The sequence below is a fragment of the Dunckerocampus dactyliophorus genome, chromosome 7 (genome assembly GCF_027744805.1).
Source record: "Dunckerocampus dactyliophorus isolate RoL2022-P2 chromosome 7, RoL_Ddac_1.1, whole genome shotgun sequence".
Classification (NCBI taxonomy): Eukaryota; Metazoa; Chordata; class Actinopteri; order Syngnathiformes; family Syngnathidae; genus Dunckerocampus; species Dunckerocampus dactyliophorus.
In genome coordinates this window covers 504,627-527,537 of record NC_072825.1, presented here as the reverse complement: position 1 = coordinate 527,537, position 22,911 = coordinate 504,627, and the positions used below count along the sequence as shown (strand labels likewise).

The 22,911-nt window shown below is 35.7% G+C and overlaps 1 protein-coding gene across 6 annotated transcripts in view; it reads right to left on the bottom strand.

The window, feature by feature from the left end:
* Window positions 1-1,314: 1,314 nt before the first annotated feature.
* si:dkeyp-97a10.2 (uncharacterized) overlaps window positions 1,315-22,911 on the bottom strand; it is a 23,951-nt gene continuing 2,354 nt past the window's right edge. Inside the window, exons 2-8 of one of the 6 annotated variants that reach the window (XM_054783201.1) lie at window positions 11,947-12,661; window positions 7,811-8,038; window positions 4,516-4,589; window positions 4,002-4,367; window positions 2,721-2,960; window positions 2,398-2,497; window positions 1,315-2,213 (exon numbers count right to left, since the gene is read on the bottom strand). In XM_054783201.1, the coding sequence (XP_054639176.1) occupies window positions 2,159-2,213; window positions 2,398-2,497; window positions 2,721-2,960; window positions 4,002-4,367; window positions 4,516-4,561 (807 nt within the window). In that variant the 5' untranslated portion in view covers window positions 4,562-4,589; window positions 7,811-8,038; window positions 11,947-12,661 and the 3' untranslated portion in view covers window positions 1,315-2,158. Of the gene's footprint in view, window positions 2,214-2,397; window positions 2,498-2,720; window positions 2,961-4,001; window positions 4,368-4,515; window positions 4,590-4,959; window positions 5,170-7,781; window positions 8,360-11,946; window positions 12,662-22,911 lie in introns of those variants that run through there. The other 5 variants (XM_054783203.1, XM_054783199.1, XM_054783204.1 and 2 more) reach the window with 5 other exon arrangements.

Sequence of the window (22,911 nt, the reverse complement as noted above, 5' to 3'; positions counted from 1 at the left end):
CCTCCCTCTGTCATACGTCCACACTCATCAAAGTTAACGGTGAGTAATCTGCCATTTCCTTGTCAACGGCGGTTGGCTTCTTTTTACACTTGAACATGTTGTGGAAAAATGATTTGGTAAGAGAATGCCTGAAAGAAAGACGGGGCGTTTGCGGAGTATTTCTTTTGCAGAAGAAGTCAGACATCATTGAGCGCATGGCGGTCTGCGGGTGTCTGGCCAACATCCCCCCCACTGTGATTCATCCACTCCATCGCATGCAAATGAATGACACTGCGGAAGAAATGAGCCGTTCTTGGTGCCAGCTTGTCCGCCGAGAAAGATGACATCAAGAGGTGATACTAATCAACACGTTTCCAGGACCCCCCCAGTAGTACTCACTGGAGAGGCAGCATCCGAGACCGAGCCTGATCCAACAATGACATCCTGGTTGATCTTTCACCTCAGCTGACGTCTCAATTGACTCGAAGAGTCGCCCTGTGTTGAAACGGACCACTCCAACAGCACGAGACTGAACTTCCATGTCCCCATCACACCACAGTCACAATGCTAAATGTTCAATGCCTTTGGGCGCCTTCAACTGCAAAATAGTTTGTACATGATCCACGTAAAGACCACTATTGCTTTCCTGTGTCACAGATTTATTCCAATAAAATGCATTTTGTACGAGACATGAACAATACGAAACGCCCTGCAGTGCCACGTGTTGGCCAGCAGGAGGCACTGTGGCTGCCACAGTACGCCTCACAATGGGGAGAGAGAGAGAGAGACGCTTCCTGTCCCTGCTTTGCCCATCTTGTCCTTTTCCTCCACTGAACTCGTCACGGCTGCCCGCATGAAGCCGGTTGTCGGCCATCTTGCTTCACCCAAAAAGCACACACGCCGCACAGTAGGTCCGGATTGATACTATAGGATCTAGATCCAAGTACTACAGAATTGAGCACTGTTAAGACCATGAAGAGTCTATGTCTGCGTTATGATAGATTATTACAAGTAAATAAAACAAGATGCGTGCATAAATCTATGCACATCAGGAGCCCCCAGTAATATTGGAATTCTGAAATCTACAAGTGTACTACTATTCAACTGTACATCCACACACGCACACACATGCACACTCAAAACACGTGCAAATAACTGCACACAAACACAATTTAAAGGCATAAACTTGTTCGCTGAGTTGCACAGTCATGAATTGGACTGTATCATGAAAAAATGCCATCGCCACTCAAAAAAAAAATCAATGAATCTCTAGCAACATTGTGACAACATATACTGTAGGCATGCCTCAAAATAATATCTCAGCTGTTACGTCACTAAATGTTGAAACATGTTTACTGACTTGTATAAATTGTATCATCCGAACCGAATTGAAAACACACAAAGCAACTAAAAAATATCCCACTTGTCTTACACGACGCGGTGGTAAAGAAGAAACAAAAATCCACATGAAGGCAAAATTCAGAAGGCTCTTTGAACTTTCTTTGTCATATCAAACTTGGATTAAAAGGGTTATAAAAATACAACAGAATACAAAGGATTCACGGTAGTGCAGAAGTTGCTTCATGTGCTGACTTTTTCATATTAGTGTTCTCTAGAAGGAACTCCACTAGAAGAAACAAGTCAAACAATGACGACTAAAAACATTACAAAATCAAATGATGGCCACCTGAAAACGTAGCGTGTACATGAATCATAACCTTCACACAGTATGTCGTTCATCCAAACAGCCAACAGCAAGGAAGACTAATAGGTGCAACCCTTGTCTAATGCTGAAACATTCATTATACTCTACTGGATTTGATGATCAAATACTGCATCTGAAGTACATTATTTAAAATAACACGTGTGGATACTTTCTTAATTCCTAATCAATGATTGACGAGACAATATTTGCGCGTGCAACATAGTGTAGAAGCAACATTTTCATTCATTAAATGTTATCCACCAGTATGATTCTACACGTCATATTAAGATATCTTGATGTTATTTATGCAGAACGCGTCAATCGCAGTCGGCTTTCTTGTTTTGGGTGAAACAACATGGCGACTTCTATACTTCCGCTGGCGTCAGGCCTCCAACGCGCAGCAATCGATCAGGGCCGTTCCAGTAGTAGAGTTCAGTGGTTTCCTCTTCCTCTGCCAGCAGCTTGTTGGCCTTTTCAAACACGCTCATCCAAGCGCTCGTGTAGCCTTCCTCCTCCCTTCCTCTTCCTCCTCAGAAGAAACATCCAGCGCAAAAAGTCATGCATCTTATTGTTATGCATCATATTATTGGATTATAGGTATGACGTCATCATACCCCCATATCTGCCCGATATTGATCGTGCACCCCCAATATGAACATGAGTATGTTCGCACACACACGTACAGCATGTGGAGTACACACGGCGTAGCGTACCTCCACATTAGAAAGGCCACGCCTCCTCCAACGATCTGCAGGAGAAACAAGCAGATCAGCGCCGCCGTCGTCCCGCTGATGCCGCCCGTTTCACACGGCGCTGCGGAAAAGGGCAAAGGTCACAACGGCTGCATGTACTGCAGTACTGCCATACTGTATCGAGTATGCAAAGGGGGTTTTCCCGATAAGCCATTTCACTTAGAGACAATATGAATAAAAGTAACGAAATCCAATTTAAATGAATGAATGCATTCAGTGCTTGACTAGAGCGCCCCCACATGGACACGTGGGTTATTACAGCTCGTGCTGGGAGGAGGCGTTACCTGCCGTGTAGGTGGCGGCGCTGTAGCCCAGCCGGTTGCTGACGACGCAGGTGAAGTGTCCGCACAGCGGCGTCTTGGTGACCACCAGCGTGCTCCCATCCTCAGAGACCGCCCCCACGCCGGGGGTGACGGCAGCCCGCTCGTGCAGCCAGCTGAAGTGAGGCTCCGTCCCCCACGCCTCGCTGCACACCAGCGCCGAGTGCGACGCGTTGATGCTGACCGTCACGTGGTGCACGGCCTCTGCTCCGGGGTCAAAGGTGAACATGGATCAAGGTTCAAGAGTTTTATTGTCATATGCACAGTAAGACAGCAGTTATGCTATGCAATGAAATTCTTATTCTGTTCATTCTCCCAAGAAAAGAAAGAAAACACAAGAAAGAATAAGAACATAAGAAACATAAATACCAATAAATTAAGCAACAACAACAGAAGAGACATTAATACAGATAAATAATATATATATATATATATATATATATATATATATATATATATATATATATATATATATATATATAAATAAATAAATAAGGGCCGCACGGTGGTCTAGTGGTTAGCATGCTGGTCAATACAGGAACAGCCTGGAGATCGGGAAGACCTGGGTTCGATTCTGTGTGGAGTTTGCATGTTCTACCCGTGTGTGCGTGGGTTTTCTCCGGGCACTCCGGCTTCCTCCCACATTCCAAAAATATGCAGGTGAGGTTAATTGGCGACTCTAAATTGTATGGTGAGTATGAATGTGAGTGTGAATGGTTGTTTGTCTATATGTGCCCTGCCATTGGCTGGCCACCAGTCCAGGGTGTACCCCGCCTGTCACCCGAAGTCAGCTGGGATAGGCTCCAGCATGCCCCCGCGACCCTAATGAGGATGAAGCGGTATAGAAAATGGATGGATGAATAAATAAGTAAATAAATAAAAGTGCTATGAGTGTGTGGATCAAAAACATAAACATGTTTATTTGACACTTATTCATTTTTTTAAATGATTTTTACTACAAAATTCCACTAAATCCCCTGATTATTATTGTTAATAATAATTATTCTCAATTGACTATGTGAACATGAACAAAATGTATTTTTTATTAATTTTTTTTTAAGACAATTGGTAATGAAGTTAACGTTTTCTCTATGAATACCACAGAATTACGAATAGATCATTAATAAATGTGTGCAGGGACCATAAAATATATTAAATACATAATATTAGAGTACGAAAAAAGACATAAATTGATCAAACTAAATGTGTCCGAAAGTACGGAAGTAAATAGCACGTGGAGCTCACCGTATTCTCTGACGATGCATCGCGCGGTGCTGGTCGCCCCCTTGTGGTCGGTGATGGTAACAGCGTAGACGCCTCCGTCCGCTCTGCTGTAGCCGCTCACGTGAAGGACGCTCTCCTGGCCTTCCACGCTCGCGAGCACGTTGGGTCTCATGCCGGTGCACCGGGAGCTCCCCCCCGGGCACGCCGCCAGCCTCAACCTCCCTTCAGGTTCGCCGCTCTCGGGCTCCCGCTCCCAGGTGACCTCTTTCACCGCCTCCAGGGGTCCGTACTCCATGCGGGCGCGGAGGAGAAGGGCGGCGCCCGGGATGACGTAGACCGGCCCCTCGTTGGAGATGTGCACAGACACGCACTGGACGGCGTCAGGAGCTACACACACACACGCACGCGCACTTCCTGTTAGTGTTCATCGGGAACGTTGAATTTTGCACGTACGACATCATTGCACAATGAAGAATAGTGAAAATGCCCCCCAGTCCCCCGTAAAAAGACAATAAGCGCTAAATAAATCACTTACACAAGAAGAGCAGCAGTGCAGCAAGCATCCAACACAGGAAGTCCATGACGCCACCTGCTGGACACGCCCACACACTGCAAAAGTACGCTGCATTAATACTACTACTAGTCTATGTGGCGCCCTGGACAATACTGGGGACAAGTATTGTTAAAAGGAGTCTGAGAACTGAACCAGAACTGTTTGATAAAATGGAACAGCCCCCCACATTTTTTCATATTAATATGTGGTTCATTCATACCGAGCAAAGAAAGTAGCTGCAGAGTTGCAGTGTTCGTTTTCGTGGTGGCAGCGGCGCTGAGATGGCGCTTACTCTACGATAATAGCCGAGCTCATATGACGCAATCATCGTTTATTATTGGATGTTTCAGGTGGGGGTTGCGTGTGAATAATGCGCTTGTTATTATCTGTATTTGTATATTACTAATGATGATGCCTTCCACTTACGTTTTGTGTTGAATATCGACCGCAGTTAGCTGGCGTTAGCATGCAAGGCGAATGTTAGCCGCTGACGGTACGCCATGTTGAACAAGGTCCGGTTCCTCTCACGAGACTGTTCTGTTCACACGTTGTTTATTATTTGATGTGTCATCATGATGGAATTCTGGCATCAGTAAAGTACATGTCTGTAGACCTTGATGAGTATAACACCTAGTACTACTAGTAAAGTACATGTCTGTAGACCTTGATGAGTATAACACCTAGTACTACTAGTAAAGTACATGTCTGTAGACCTTGATGAGTATAACACCTTGTACTACTAGTAAAGTACATGTCTGTAGACCTTGATGAGTATAACACCTAGTACTATTAGTAAAGTACATGTCTGTAGACCTTGATGAGTATAACACCTAGTACTACTAGTAAAGTACATGTCTGTAGACCTTGATGAGTATAACACCTAGTACTACTAGTAAAGTACATGTCTGTAGACCTTGATGAGTATAACACCTAGTACTACTAGTAAAGTACATGTCTGTAGACCTTGATGAGTATAACACCTAGTACTACTAGTAAAGTACATGTCTGTAGACCTTGATGAGTATAACACCTAGTACTACTAGTAAAGTACATGTCTGTAGACCTTGATGAGTATAACACCTAGTACTACTAGTAAAGTACATGTCTGTAGACCTTGATGAGTATAACACCTAGTACTACTAGTAAAGTACATGTCTGTAGACCTTGATGAGTATAACACCTAGTACTACTAATAAAGTACATGTCTGTAGACCTTGATGAGTATAACACCTAGTACTACTAGTAAAGTACATGTCTGTAGACCTTGATGAGTATAACACCTAGTACTACTAGTAAAGTACATGTCTGTAGACCTTGATGAGTATAACACCTAGTACTACTAGTAAAGTACATGTCTGTAGACCTTGATGAGTATAACACCTAGTACTACTAGTAAAGTACATGTCTGTAGACCTTGATGAGTATAACACCTAGTACTACTAGTAAAGTACATGTCTGTAGACCTTGATGAGTATAACACCTAGTACTACTAGTAAAGTACATGTCTGTAGACCTTGATGAGTATAACACCTAGTACTACTAGTAAAGTACATGTCTGTAGACCTTGATGAGTATAACACCTAGTACTATTAGTAAAGTACATGTCTGTAGACCTTGATGAGTATAACACCTAGTACTATTAGTAAAGTACATGTCTGTAGACCTTGATGAGTATAACACCTAGTACTACTAGTAAAGTACATGTCTGTAGACCTTGATGAGTATAACACCTAGTACTATTAGTAAAGTACATGTCTGTAGACCTTGATGAGTATAACACCTAGTACTACTAGTAAAGTACATGTCTGTAGACCTTGATGAGTATAACACCTAGTACTACTAGTAAAGTACATGTCTGTAGACCTTGATGAGTATAACACCTAGTACTATTAGTAAAGTACATGTCTGTAGACCTTGATGAGTATAACACCTAGTACTATTAGTAAAGTACATGTCTGTAGACCTTGATGAGTATAACACCTAGTACTACTAGTAAAGTACATGTCTGTAGACCTTGATGAGTATAACACCTAGTACTATTAGTAAAGTACATGTCTGTAGACCTTGATGAGTATAACACCTAGTACTACTAGTAAAGTACACTAGAGTGTGATTATAAGTCGCACGTTAGCGTGGGTTTAGCTAGCTAGCAGACTACTTCCTGGTTGGTAAAAATGTAAGCAGCTGGAAAGGAAATGGTACCATTTGGCATTTGGGTGCACTTTTATCCACATTTGCAGCACGGTCGTGTGGCTTTTGGTTGGGCACACGCCATCATGACCCAATGAAAAGTTCTTATGGATTATTTTTAAAAAATCTGAAAATACAGTACAGTTGTCCCTCCACGCAAGCGCAGGTGGAATTTCACGGCTTCACGCTATCAAGGTTGAAAGAAAAGAAAAGAATACTAAATCATGCTGTTTCGTGGCTAATGACTTTTATTTGTAAAAAAAAAATAGACATATTTAAGCAAACTTGACCTATTCTTGGCCTAGATGACGCATTTTCACATAGTGATGTGCGGATCGATACTGAAATACCGATACTTTCGATACCAGTACTTTGATTTGAGAATCAATTTGAGCATGAAGCGCTGGTATCGGAAGTATCGACATTTCAGCATCGATCACTCGTTGTGGGAGGGAGCACGAGGAGGAGACGAGTGTGCGAGCTGACGTGTGTTCTGTGTTGGAATTGAGCGCTCCTGGTGGCGTCGAGGTTGGCATTGGGTGAGAGGCGGGGCACACCCTGGGACGGGTCGCCAGACAATCTTAGGGCAACGTTGGCAGTAAAACTTAAAAAGGCCGTCAGACTCGATAAGAACATTCCATGACATGACTTTGGCCACCGCATCAGGTCCTGCAGGTATAAAAAGCAAGGAGGAGGAGCTCCCAATGCTGACTAACGTGTGTGAGTGTTCTGATCCGGGTTATTGATGAGGTCTGCCACATCGGCTGCAAAGAAGTGGACTAGAAGGCGCTAGACTGGCTCCCAAATGGACTTATCCTGGTTTATTGGTAGTATTTGGTGTTGTTCGTGTATTTCTTAGCAAGTTTTCACCATGAAACGTAGACGAGTGCGTGCGTGTGATAGCGCACAAATGTGCAACACGTATTTCCTGCTCACAAAGCAAACACGACCTCTGACCTTCTGCCGGTGTGCTTGGCAGAGGTAATAGTGTGCGAACTGTGCGGTGGTGAAGATAAAGACCCAAAGTGGGAAAAAAGAAAGCGGCATGTTTGTCCTACCATCGACAGCAAGGCTGGAAATCACCCACCTTCCCCAAGGTCAAATGTCTGTGTTGCCTTCCCAAAGGTCAAAGTGCGGCCTGGGAATGAAGAAGTGTCAGTGCATCCCGACAGGAGGAAGAATGTTCTGCTGTTCTGCTGCTGGGGTCCAAACAGCACCAGGTCTTGTTTTGTTCCCAGTGGACTCCGCCTCCTTTTCCTGTACTCCAACACTTCCTGTGGACTGAAAGCACACGTGTCCTGTGTGGCAGCACGCTCTGTATGAAATGCAAACATCCACACGTGAGCATTTCATGTCTGTATGACACCATGACTCTGTATTACTGTAATACTAATGTGAATGTAAATGTATGAAATAGCAAACCACCATTTGTGTTCCTTTATTCCCATCATGTGATCACTTCTCCCCCAACCTCATCTTGCTAAAAACTACTTCATTTGGTTTCTCATGATATCACCACTTAACCCCCCCAACATGTTTTCTTAATGTTCCAACTATGATGGTGAGAGTATGTTTCCCTTCCAACATCATTCTCATGAAATGATGACTGTTTCTCATTAGATTATGATGATGTGCTGATATTGTTTCTCATTAGATTATGATGATATTGTTTCTCATTAGATTATGATGATATTGTTTCTCATTACATTATGATGATATTGTTTCTCATTAGATTATGATGATATTGTTTCTCATTGCATTATGATGATATTGTTTCTCATTACATTATGATGATATTGTTTCTCATTAGATTATGATGATATTGTTTCTCATTGCATTATGATGATATTGTTTCTCATTAGATTATGATGATATTGTTTCTCATTACATTATGATGATATTGTTTCTCATTAGATTATGATGATATTGTTTCTCATTACATTTTGATGATATTGTTTCTCATTAGAATATGATGATATTGTTTCTCATTAGATTATGATGATGTGCTGATATTGTTTCTCATTACATTATGATGATATTGTTTCTCATTCGATTATGATGATATTGTTTCTCATTACATTATGATGATATTGTTTCTCATTCGATTATGATGATATTGTTTCTCATTAGATTATGATGATATTGTTTCTCATTACATTTTGATGATATTGTTTCTCATTAGAATATGATGATATTGTTTCTCATTAGATTATGATGATGTGCTGATATTGTTTCTCATTACATTATGATGATATTGTTTCTCATTAGATTATGATGATATTGTTTCTCATTACATTATGATGATATTGTTTCTCATTCGATTATGATGATATTGTTTCTCATTACATTATGATGATATTGTTTCTCATTCGATTATGATGATATTGTTTCTCATTAGATTATGATGATATTGTTTCTCATTACATTATGATGATATTGTTTCTCATTAGATTATGATGATATTGTTTCTCATTACATTTTGATGATATTGTTTCTCATTAGAATATGATGATATTGTTTCTCATTAGATTATGATGATGTGCTGATATTGTTTCTCATTACATTATGATGATATTGTTTCTCATTAGATTATGATGATATTGTTTCTCATTACATTATGATGATGTGCTGATATTGTTTCTCATTAGATTATGATGATATTGTTTCTCATTACATTATGATGATATTGTTTCTCATTAGATTATGATGATGTGCTGATATTGTTTCTCATTAGATTATGATGATATTGTTTCTCATTAGATTATGATGATATTGTTTCTCATTAGATTATGATGATATTGTTTCTCATTACATTATGATAATATTGTTTCTCATTACATTATGATGATGTGCTGATATTGTTTCTCATTAGATTATGATGATATTGTTTCTCATTACATTATGATGATATTGTTTCTCATTAGATTATGATGATGTGCTGATATTGTTTCTCATTACATTATGATGATATTGTTTCTCATTAGATTATGATGATATTGTTTCTCATTACATTATGATGATATTGTTTCTCATTACATTATGATGATGTGCTGATATTGTTTCTCATTAGATTATGATGATATTGTTTCTCATTAGATTATGATGATATTGTTTCTCATTACATTATGATGATATTGTTTCTCATTACATTATGATAATATTGTTTCTCATTACATTATGATGATGTGCTGATATTGTTTCTCATTAGATTATGATGATATTGTTTTCCTCTTCATATTTTGACTGTTGCCGTAATATCAAAACTTTCCCCCAAATAATACAACTTTATTTTGTTTTGTTTTGTCATAATATTCTGACTTTTCAAAGCGAGCATATTTATTCTTGAATATTTCAACTCCAGCTACTAAAATGATTTATCATTTCTATATATTTACATTCTTTTTTCTAATGTGTTATTTATTATGATAAATTATTTTCCTCATAATATTAAGACGTTATTCTTGTAATGTGACTTTTTACTGCTGCTTTTTCTTTTAGAATGATTATGATTATTTTTAACCAGTTTTCCTGTTCAACTGATGAGATGATTTCTAGAGGAGAGCATCCTTCACCTGAGCTGCTACGGCAAAGCGGACGGCGTTACCGTCACCGACCACAAGGGGGCATCGTCCCAGCATATAGGGTGAAGTGCACGTGCTATTTTTACTTCATTGCTTTCTGGACACAACGTTTAGTTTAAAAAAAAAAGTAGATGTCAGCTTTGTCATACGGGTAAAAAATAACATTATTAATATCAACTTCACTCCTTTCTCTCTCATATCTCATATATCATATCATATATCATATCATATATATCATATCATATCTCATATATCATATCATATATTATATCATATATCTCATATATCATATCATATATATTATATCATATATCATATATATCTGATATATCATATATATCATATCATATATCATATGTCTCATCATATATCATATATCTCATATATCATTATATATCTCATCATATATCATACATCTCATATATCATATCATATATCTCATATAGCTCATATATCATATCATATATCTCATATATCATATCATATCATATATCTAATCATATATCATATATCTCATATATCATATCATATATCATATCATATCTCATATCATATATCTCATATATCATACTGTATATATCATATCATATATCTGATATATCATATATCATATCATATATCATATATCATATGTCTCATCATATATCATATATCTCATATATCATATATATCATATCATATATCATATGTCTCATCATGTATCATATATCTCATATATCATATATATCATATCATATATCATATCATATATCTCATATATCATATCATATATCATATATCTCATATATCATATCATATATCTCATCATATATCATACATCTCATATATCATATCATATATATCATATATCATATCATATCATATATCTCATATATCATATCATATATCATATATATCATATCATATATCTCATATATCATATCATATATCATATATATCATATATCATATCATATCATATATCTCATATATCATATCATATATCATATATATCATATATCATATCATATCATATATCTCATATATCATATCATCATAGCACACTATTCTTGTAAAACTACGATTGTTTTCTCTTAATATTTTGACTTCATTCCCGAAATACTCCAACTTTTCCTCAACCTAATTTTCCAAAAATGACAACTTCATTTTTTTTGTTCCTCATATTACGACTTAAAAAACCGTCATATTTATTCTTTAATATTTCAGCTCTATGCTACTTAATGACATGATTATTCCTCATCAAATTACCACCTTTTCTCTGTAGATTAGGATTATTTTTCTCTGAATATTTGGACTTCCTGTAAAATGACTGCAGATTTTTTAATTAGCGAAGATGTTGATGTTGTTTTTTAAAATTGTTTTCTTGTTAAATGATATTTTTACATTTTTTTTTTTTTTTAAACATCTGCGGGCTGCAAATGGTCCCCGGATGCACTTTGGACATCCCACATCATTTCTAGGATTTTCCAACTCCCAGAAAAAGACTGGAATTGACAGCTGTGGCTGTAGGCAACCTCTGGAATTTTCATTTTTTTATGAACACCACAAGATGGCAGCGTCTGCACTTGAAGTAGCAGCTTCATCTAGCTCTGCGTGCGCTTTGATGTGCGGTATTGTTGCTCGTGGGCGCTGTTCATGCTCACTTTGCTCCTTAGCGCTATTCCAACATTGGTTTGTGTCGCTGCTGTGTGTTGATCACACGGTGTAAGAAGGAGAGGTTCCGCAGGTCCTTCATACCGACCGCTGTCAGGCTCTACAACACCTGCACCACCTGAACCATGTTGTAGTCACTATGTATTCTTTACTTGCGTATCTTGCTTGCTGCTGTAACAAGTCAATTTCCCCGCTGTGGGATAAATAAAGTACTAATACAATACAATCCAAATCAAAGAGAGCCACGTTTTCCTTCCCACTTTCTCATGCACTCCTCATCATTTTCCAGTCATGAGTGGATGAGGAGGTTATTGAGCCGATGTTCTGCTGTAGCCAGCATGATGCACGTCAGGGGAAGTGAACTAGCGACCTTCCTAAGCTCTGTTCCTCGTGGTGGACGACACATCCTGGTCAGTTTCCTGGTATTCATGCGAAGGGAAACGAGTGACAATGCAGGGTTTGTGTGATAAGAAGCTCTCGCTGCGCTGCCTTGCGAGCAGCAAGCGTCAAACTCTCCGAGAATCATTCCTGCTTCCTTCACGGGCGACATTGTGTCACGTCACGCCTTCACACGGCATGCAGCCATGACATCACTTCCTGACCGGGAATACGCTCGCCTCTGCACTTCAGGACAGCGGTGTCCAAAGTGTGGCCCGGGGGCCCTTTGTGGTCCCTCACCGGTGTTGTCATGGCTCTCGGCACATTCTGAAAACACAAACAAAACAACAGAAAATAATCATTTTATGACAATATTTTATGAGAATAAAGTCCAAATATTAGGAGAAGAAATGAATAAAGTGTAGGCCTGTCACAATAACAAACTGTGCTGGACAGTAAATATAAATATAAATTATCGCCGCTAATCGATATTATCGACTTGTTCAGACCATTTTTGTCATGAATCTTTCATGAAGTGTGACATTTGAACCACGAGATGGCACTCAAGTATAGTGTGCCTGTGTGAGTTGCCTATGGTGACGCTCACTCACACTGTCTGTGAGCGCGCACCGTTTTGCGCTGTTTCGTTTTATATTTACTCCGCCGATCAAACGCCTCAGTAAAGCGTTGACTGTTAGGATGAAGGCCTGCTGCACCTCCTCACTGGAGCTGTGGCATTCGCCTTAGAAACTAGTGTTTGCTTGCTAACTGCTAGCGCTATGTGCATTCACCCACTAAAAGAACAGGCATACGTATGCGCACGTGCCAATTTATCCAGGCCGTCAAAATGACCCAGCTGCTTTTTTTCGTTCGTATCCTTCCAGGCCTACATAAAGTTAAGAGAAAAAAAGTTGTCATCTTACAGCAACAAAAGTCGCACGTTTACGAGGATAAAGTTGGATAAAGAAGTTTAGACACCTGCTGCTTTAGGAGCAAGACCGCATTAAAAAAAACAAAAAAAACGGAGTAATCCCAGTCACACTCAGCGCCGTTAGCGGAAATTAACCAGCAGGGGGGGCTGTCACACAGGCTGACACGTGCATGCCTTATTGGGCCAGCTTGCTGGGACCCATGGAAACAATAGCAGACAGTATTTACAGTATAGAAGATCTCATCTTCCGCATGGAAGCTCCAAGTTTTTGTAAGTGATGTCTTCTGGGTGGAAACCAAATGAAAAATCACGTCTGCAAAGGAAATCATCTTCATGCTCGACCTCGCTCATCTTTGACTGTTTCAGCCTTCAAAACTGCAATGCTTGAATAAAGTCAAAACAGTTGCAATCTTACAACCAAAATGTGCTAATTTGACGACAATAAAGTGTAAATATTAGGAGAATAAAGTGTAAATATTAGAGAATAAAGTGTAAATATTAGATAGATAGATTAGATAGAAAAGCACTGCTCGCAGGACATTGAGCTGCTGATGGTGAAATGCAGACCTTTTTATTTACCTCGTGAGTTTAGCGCTGTGTATTTAACTGCTGTTTACATCCCACCACGAGCTAACACTGCTAATGCACTAGGCCTCCTGCATGACATCATCGATAAACACGAGACCAAACACCCAGACGCTGTATTCATTATATCTGGCGATTTCAACCACTGTAACCTCAGGACTGTCCTCCCCAAATATTACCAGTATGTGAGCTTTCCCACAAGGGAAAATAACATCCTGGACCAAGTCTACAGCAACATGAAAGGTGCTTTGAAGGCTGTTCCAAGACCCCACTTTGGAAAGGCTGACCACATCTCTATATTCCTTTATCCAACATACAGACAACTTCTTAAACAAGCTCCCCCTGTAAGTACAGCAGTTAAAGTGTGGAATGAAGAAACTGATCAAGTACTTCAGGACTGCTTTGGCTGCACAAACTGGGATTTGTTTAAAACTGCAGCGGGGAGGGAAGATTGTACTGTTGATTTGGATGAATATGCTTCTGCTGTTACTGGCTACATTAGCACATGTATAGAGACTGTTACCACCACCAAGTATTACAGAAAATACCCTAACCAAAAACAGTGGATGAACTGTGATGTAAGGGCTAAGCTACGTGCTCGTTCGACTGCATTTGTCATGGGCACCGCTGATGACTACAAAAAGGCCAGATATGACCTGAGGAGGTCCATACGGGAGGCCAAAAGACAGTACAGACAGAAGCTGGAGGGCTACTATTCCACCTCAGACCCTCGGCGCATGTGGGCGGGGCTCCAGCACATCACAGACTATCGACAGCAGAGTAGCGTAGCCACGTCCAGCCAAACCACACTTCCAGATGAGCTGAACGAGTTCTATGCCCGCTTTGACACCCAAACTTCTGATGAGCAGAGAGGGTGGCTGAAACTGGGGAGCACACAGGACGCACCTCTCATGGTGACATCAGCTGATGTGCGCAGGGTTCTAAACAAAACAAACCCACGAAAAGCAGCAGGCCCAGACAACATCTCAGGACGTGCACTTCGGGTTTGCTCATCAGAGCTAGCTGATGTGCTTGCTGACATATTTAACCTGTCGCTTGCACAAGCATCTGTACCGACCTGCTTTAAGTCCACCACCATAGTGCCCGTACCCAAGAAGAGCAACGTGACCTGCTTGAATGACTATCGCCCTATAGCACTCACTCCTATTGTTATGAAGTGCTTTGAAAGAATAGTCATGACCCACATCAAAAAGAGCATCCCGGCGTCAACTGTGGACCCTCTACAGTTTGCATATCGCCAGAACCGGTCCACGGATGCTGCAGTCAACACTGTCATCCACACAGCCCTTTCTCACCTACAGGGCCAGGACACATACGTCAGAATGCTATTTATAGACTATAGCTCTGCTTTTAATACAGTCAGCCCCCACAAACTCACAAATAAGCTCCTCACACTTGGCCTGTCTCCCTCCCTCTGTAACTGGGTGTTTAACTTTCTCACAGGCAGACCCCAGTCAGTCAGAGTCCACAACCGCACATCCAGCTCAAGAATTGTGAGCACTATTATTTACTTGCATTAATGTCTCTTCTGTTGTTGTTGCTTAATTTCTTGGTATTTATGTATATGTGTTTATGTTTCTTATGTTCTTATTCTTTCTTGTGTTTTTCTTTCTTTTCCTTGGGAGAATGAACAGAATAAGATTTTCATTGCATGGTATAACTGCTGTTTTACCATGCACATGACAATAAAACTCTCTTGAATCTTGAATCTTGAATCTTGAGAATAAAGTGTAAATATTATGAGAATAAAGTGTAAATATTAAGAGAATAAAGTGTAAATATTTGGAGAATAAAGTGTAAATATTAGAGAATAAAGTGTAAATATTAGAGAATAAAGTGTAAATATTAAGAGAATAAAGTGTAAATATTAAGAGAATAAAGTGTAAATATTTGGAGAATAAAGTGTAAATATTAGAGAATAAAGTGTAAATATTAGGAGAATAAAGTGTAAATATTAAGAGAATAAAGTGTAAATATTAAAGAATAAAGTGTAAATATTAAGAGAATAAAGTGTAAATATTAGAGAATAAAGTTTAAATATTAGAGAATAAAGTGTAAATATTAAGAGAATAAAGTGTAAATATTAGAGAATAAAGTGTAAATATTAAAGAATAAAGTGTAAATATTAGGAGAATAAAGTGTAAATATTAGAGAATAAAGTTTAAATATTAGAGAATAAAGTGTAAATATTAAGAGAATAAAGTGTAAATATTAGAGAATAAAGTGTAAATATTAGGAGAATAAAGTGTAAATATTACAGAATAAAGTGTAAATATTAGGAGAATAAAGTGTAAATATTAGAGAATAAAGTTTAAATATTAGAGAATAAAGTGTAAATATTAAGAGAATAAAGTGTAAATATTAAAGAATAAAGTGTAAATATTAGAGAATAAAGTGTAAATATTAGAGAATAAAGTTTAAATATTAGAGAATAAAGTGTAAATATTAAGAGAATAAAGTGTAAATATTAAGAGAATAAAGTTTAAATATTAGAGAATAAAGTGTAAATATTAGAGAATAAAGTGTAAATATTAGGAGAATAAAGTGTAAATATTAGAGAATAAAGTGTAAATATTAAAGAATAAAGTGTAAATATTAGAGAATAAAGTTTAAATATTAGAGAATAAAGTGTAAATATTAAGAGAATAAAGTGTAAATATTAAGAGAATAAAGTGTAAATATTAGAGAATAAAGTGTAAATATTAGGAGAATAAAGTGTAAATATTACAGAATAAAGTGTAAATATTAGGAGAATAAAGTGTAAATATTAGAGAATAAAGTTTAAATATTAGAGAATAAAGTGTAAATATTAAGAGAATAAAGTGTAAATATTAAAGAATAAAGTGTAAATATTAGAGAATAAAGTGTAAATATTAGAGAATAAAGTTTAAATATTAGGAGAATAAAGTGTAAATATTAGAGAATGAAGTGTAAATATTTGGAGAATAAAGTGTAAATATTAGGAGAATAAAGTGTAAATATTAGAGAATAAAGTGTAAATATTAAGAGAATAAAGTGTAAATATTAAAGAATAAAGTGTAAATATTAGAGAATAAAGTGTAAATATTAGAGAATAAAGTGTAAATATTAAGAAAATAAAGTGTAAATATTAAAGAATAAAGTGTAAATATTAGAGAATAAAGTGTAAATATTAGAGAATAAAGTGTAAATATTAGGAGAATAAAGTGTAAATATTAGAGAATAAAGTTTAAATATTAGAGAATAAAGTGTAAATATTTGGAGAATAAAGTGTAAATATTAGGAGAATAAAGTGTAAATATTAAAGAATAAAGTGTAAATATTAGAAAATAAAGTGTAAATATTAAAGAATAAAGTGTAAATATTAGAGAATAAAGTGTAAATATTAGGAGAATAAAGTGTAAATATTAGAGAATAAAGTGTAAATATTAGAGAATAAAGTTTAAATATTAAGAGAATAAAGTGTAAATATTAGGAGAATAAAGTGTAAATATTAGAAAATAAAGTGTAAATATTAGAGAATAAAGTGTAAATATTAAAGAATAAAGTGTAAATATTAGGAGAATAAAGTGTAAATATTAGAGAATAAAGTTTAAATATTAGAGAATAAAGTGTAAATATTAGAGAATAAAGTTTAAATATTAGAGAATAAAGTGTAAATATTAAAGAATAAAGTGTAAATATTAGAGAATAAAGTGTAAATATTAAGAGAATAAAGTATAAATATTAGAGAATAAAGTTTAAATATTAAGAGAATAAAGTGTAAATATTAGAGAATAAAGTGTAAATATTAAGAGAATAAAGTGTAAATATTAAAGAATAAAGTGTAAATATTAGAGAATAAAGTGTAAATATTAGAGAATAAAGTTTAAATATTAGGAGAATAAAGTGTAAATATTAGAGAATAAAGTTTAAATATTAGAGAATAAAGTGTAAATATTAGAGAATAAAGTTTAAATATTAGAGAATAAAGTTTAAATATTAGGAGAATAAAGTGTAAATATTAGAGAATAAAGTTTAAATATTAGAGAATAAAGTGTAAATATTAAAGAATAAAGTGTAAATATTAGAGAATAAAGTGTAAATATTAGAGAATAAAGTTTAAATATTAAGAGAATAAAGTGTAAATATTAGGAGAATAAAGTGTAAATATTAGAGAATAAAGTTTAAATATTAGAGAATAAAGTGTAAATATTAGAGAATAAAGTTTAAATATTAAGAGAATAAAGTGTAAATATTAGGAGAATAAAGTGTAAATATTCGGAGAATAGAGTGTAAATATTAGAAAATAAAGTGTAAATATTAGAGAATAAAGTGTAAATATTAGGAGAATAAAGTGTAAATATTAGAGAATAAAGTTTAAATATTAGAGAATAAAGTGTAAATATTAAAGAATAAAGTGTAAATATTAGGAGAATAAAGTGTAAATATTAGAGAATAAAGTGTAAATATTTAGAGAATAAAGTGTAAATATTAAAGAATAAAGTGTAAATATTAGAGAATAAAGTGTAAATATTAGGAGAATAAAGTGTAAATATTAAAGAATAAAGTGTAAATATTAGAGAATAAAGTGTAAATATCAGAGAATAAAGTTTAAATATTAGAGAATAAAGTGTAAATATTAAGAGAATAAAGTGTAAATATTAAGAGAATAAAGTGTAAATATTAGAGAATAAAGTTTAAATATTAGGAGAATAAAGTGTAAATATTAAGAGAATAAAGTGTAAATATTAAGAGAATAAAGTGTAAATATTAAAGAATAAAGTGTAAATATTAGAGAATAAAGTTTAAATATTAGAGAATAAAGTGTAAATATTAAGAGAATAAAGTGTAAATATTAAGAGAATAAAGTGTAAATATTAGAGAATAAAGTGTAAATATTAGAGAATAAAGTGTAAATATTAAGAGAATAAAGTATAAATATTAGAGAATAAAGTTTAAATATTAAGAGAATAAAGTGTAAATATTAGAGAATAAAGTGTAAATATTAAGAGAATAAAGTGTAAATATTAAAGAATAAAGTGTAAATATTAGAGAATAAAGTGTAAATATTAGAGAATAAAGTTTAAATATTAGGAGAATAAAGTGTAAATATTAGAGAATAAAGTGTAAATATTAGAGAATAAAGTTTAAATATTAGAGAATAAAGTGTAAATATTAGAGAATAAAGTGTAAATATTAGAGAATAAAGTTTAAATATTAGAGAATAAAGTGTAAATATTAGAGAATAAAGTGTAAATATTAGAGAATAAAGTTTAAATATTAGAGAATAAAGTGTAAATATTAAGAGAATAAAGTGTAAATATTAGGAGAATAAAGTGTAAATATTAGAGAATAAAGTTTAAATATTAGAGAATAAAGTGTAAATATTAAGAGAATAAAGTGTAAATATTAAAGAATAAAGTGTAAATATTAGAGAATAAAGTGTAAATATTAGAGAATAAAGTTTAAATATTAGGAGAATAAAGTGTAAATATTAGAGAATAAAGTGTAAATATTAGGAAAATAAAGTGTAAATATTAGAGAATAAAGTTTAAATATTAGAGAATAAAGTGTAAATATTAAAGAATAAAGTGTAAATATTAGGAGAATAAAGTGTAAATATTTAGAGAATAAAGTGTAAATATTAGAGAATAAAGTTTAAATATTAGGAGAATAAAGTGTAAATATTAGAGAATAAAGTGTAAATATTAGGAGAATAAAGTGTAAATATTAGAGAATAAAGTTTAAATATTAGAGAATAAAGTGTAAATATTAGGAGAATAAAGTGTAAATATTAGAGAATAAAGTTTAAATATTAGAGAATAAAGTGTAAATATTAGGAGAATAAAGTGTAAATATTTAGAGAATAAAGTGTAAATATTAGAGAATAAAGTTTAAATATTAGGAGAATAAAGTGTAAATATTAGAGAATAAAGTGTAAATATTAGGAGAATAAAGTGTAAATATTAGAGAATAAAGTTTAAATATTAGAGAATAAAGTGTAAATATTAGAGAATAAAGTGTAAATATTAGGAGAATAAAGTTTAAATATTAGAGAATAAAGTGTAAATATTAAAGAATAAAGTGTAAATATTAAGAGAATAAAGTGTAAATATTAGAGAATAAAATGTAAATATTAGGAGAATAAAGTGTAAATATTAGAGAATAAAGTGCAAATATTAGAGAATAAAGTGTAAATATTAAGAGAATAAAGTGTAAATATTAGAGAATAAAGTGTAAATATTAAGAGAATAAAGTGTAAATATTAGAGAATAAAGTGTAAATATTAGGAGAATAAAGTGTAAATATTTAGAGAATAAAGTGTAAATATTAGAGAATAAAGTTTAAATATTAGGAGAATAAAGTGTAAATATTAGAGAATAAAGTGTAAATATTAGGAGAATAAAGTGTAAATATTAGAGAATAAAGTTTAAATATTAGAGAATAAAGTGTAAATATTAGGAGAATAAAGTGTAAATATTAGAGAATAAAGTGCAAATATTAGAGAATAAAGTGTAAATATTAAGAGAATAAAGTGTAAATATTAGAGAATAAAGTGTAAATATTAAGAGAATAAAGTGTAAATATTAGAGAATAAAGTGTAAATATTTGGAGAATAAAGTGTAAATATTAGAGAATAAAGTGTAAATATTTGGAGAATAAAGTGTAAATATTAGAGAATAAAGTGTAAATATTTAGAGAATAAAGTGTAAATATTAGAGAATAAAGTGTAAATATTTGGAGAATAAAGTGCTAGTTTCATGAGAATCATTACGCTTTGCTCATGTTTTTTGTTTTCAAAAAGAGACGTGCTTGACTTCTTTTTACACTTGTAAGACGGTGAAGAATGTGACAACGGGACTGGAAAATCTTACTTTCAACAGCACAACGATGATGTGTGAGTTTTGACATTGGAACAGATGATCTGTCATGGGAGAACACCAGCAGTACATAGCATCATGGCATCATAGCATCCATGGCATTATAGCATCCATGACATCATAGCATCATAGCATCATAGCATCATAGCATCATAGCATCCATGGCATCATAGCATCATAGCATCATAGCATCCATGGCATCATAGCATCATAGCATCATTGCATCATAGCATCATAGCATCCATGGCATGATAGCATCATGGCATCATAGCATCATAGCATCCACGGCATCATGGCATCATAGCATCCGTGGCATCATAGCATCATAGCATCCATGGCATGATAGCATCATGGCATCATAGCATCCATGGCATGATAGCATCATGGCATCATAGCATCCGTGGCATCATAGCATCCATAGCATGATAGCATCATGGCATCATAGCATCCATGGCATCATAGCATCATAGCATCATGGCATCATAGCATCATAGCATCATGGCATCATGGCATTTAATACAGTCAGCCCCCACAAACTCACAAATAAGCTCCTCACACTTGGCCTGTCACCCCCCCTCTGTAACTGGGTGTTTAACTTTCTAACAGGCAGACCCCAGTCAGTCAGAGTCCACAATCGCACATCCAGCTCAAGAATTGTGAGCACTGGGACCCCACAGGGGTGTGTGCTGAGTCCACTCCTCTACACGCTCTTCACCTACGATTGCGTGGCCTCCCAGAACAACACCAGCATCGTTAAATTTGCGGATGACACTACAGTCATCGGACTGATCACTGGTGGTGTTGAAACATCATACAGAAGAGAGGTGGCGGACCTCATAGCTTGGTGTCGTGATAACAATCTCCTTCTCAATACAGATAAGACTAAAGAGATGATCATCGACCCAAGAACAAGGGAAAAGGAGCCGCATAGACCCCTGTTTATTGATGAGACTGAGGTGGAGAGGGTGAAAACCTTCAAGTTCCTTGGCACACACATCAGCGAGGACCTCACCTGGTCTCACAACACCCAACAAATTCTGAAGAAGTCCCAAAGGAGACTGTACTTCCTGAGAAGACTGAGGAAATTTGGCATGTCCACCACAATCCTAAATTGCTTCTACAGATGCACTATGGAAAGTGTCCTTGTTGGGGCAGCCCTCCCCTCACTGCAAGACATTTATAAAACTAGAGTCCTACGAAGAACACACAACCTCATCAAGGACAGCACACATCCACAACACTCATTATTCACACTCCTACCGTCAGGCAGACGCTACAGGAGTTTGAAGTCCAGGACCACAAGGCTGGCAAACAGCTTTTACCCACAGGCCATCAGGCTTCTCAACGAAGCACTCACACACGCCACACGCAACACACGCACACACTCATAGCACTTTATTTATTTATTTATTCATTTATTCATTTATTTGTATTAATGTCTCTTCTGTTTTGTTGCTTAATTTATTGGTATTTATGTTTATGTGTTTATGTTTCTTATGTTCTTATTCTTTCTTGTGTTTTCTTTCTTTTCTTGGGAGAATGAACAGAATAAGAATTTCATTGCATGGTATAACTGCTGTTTTACTATGCACATGACAATAAAACTCTCTTGAATCTTAAATCATAGCATCATAGCATCATAGCATCATGGCATCATAGCATCATGGCATGGCATTATGGCATCATAGCATCATGGCATCATAGCATCATGGCATCATAGCATCATGGCATCATGGCATCATAGCATCATGGCATCATAGCATCATAGCATCCATGGCATCATAGCATCATGGCATCATAGCATCATAGCATCATGGCATCATAGCATCATGCCATCATAGCATCATGGCATCATGGCATCATAGCATCCATGGCATCATAGCATCATGGCATCATAGCATCATGGCATCATGGCATCATGGCATCATAGCATCATGGCATCATGGCATCATAGCATCATGGCATCATGGCATCATAGCATCCATGGCATCATAGCATCATAGCATCATAGCATCATGGCATCATAGCATCATAGCATCCATGGCATCATAGCATCATGGCATCATAGCATCCATGGCATCATAGCATCATGGCATCATAGCATCATAGCATCATGCCATCATAGCATCATGCCATCATAGCATCATGGCATCATGGCATCATAGCATCCATGGCATCATAGCATCATGGCATCATAG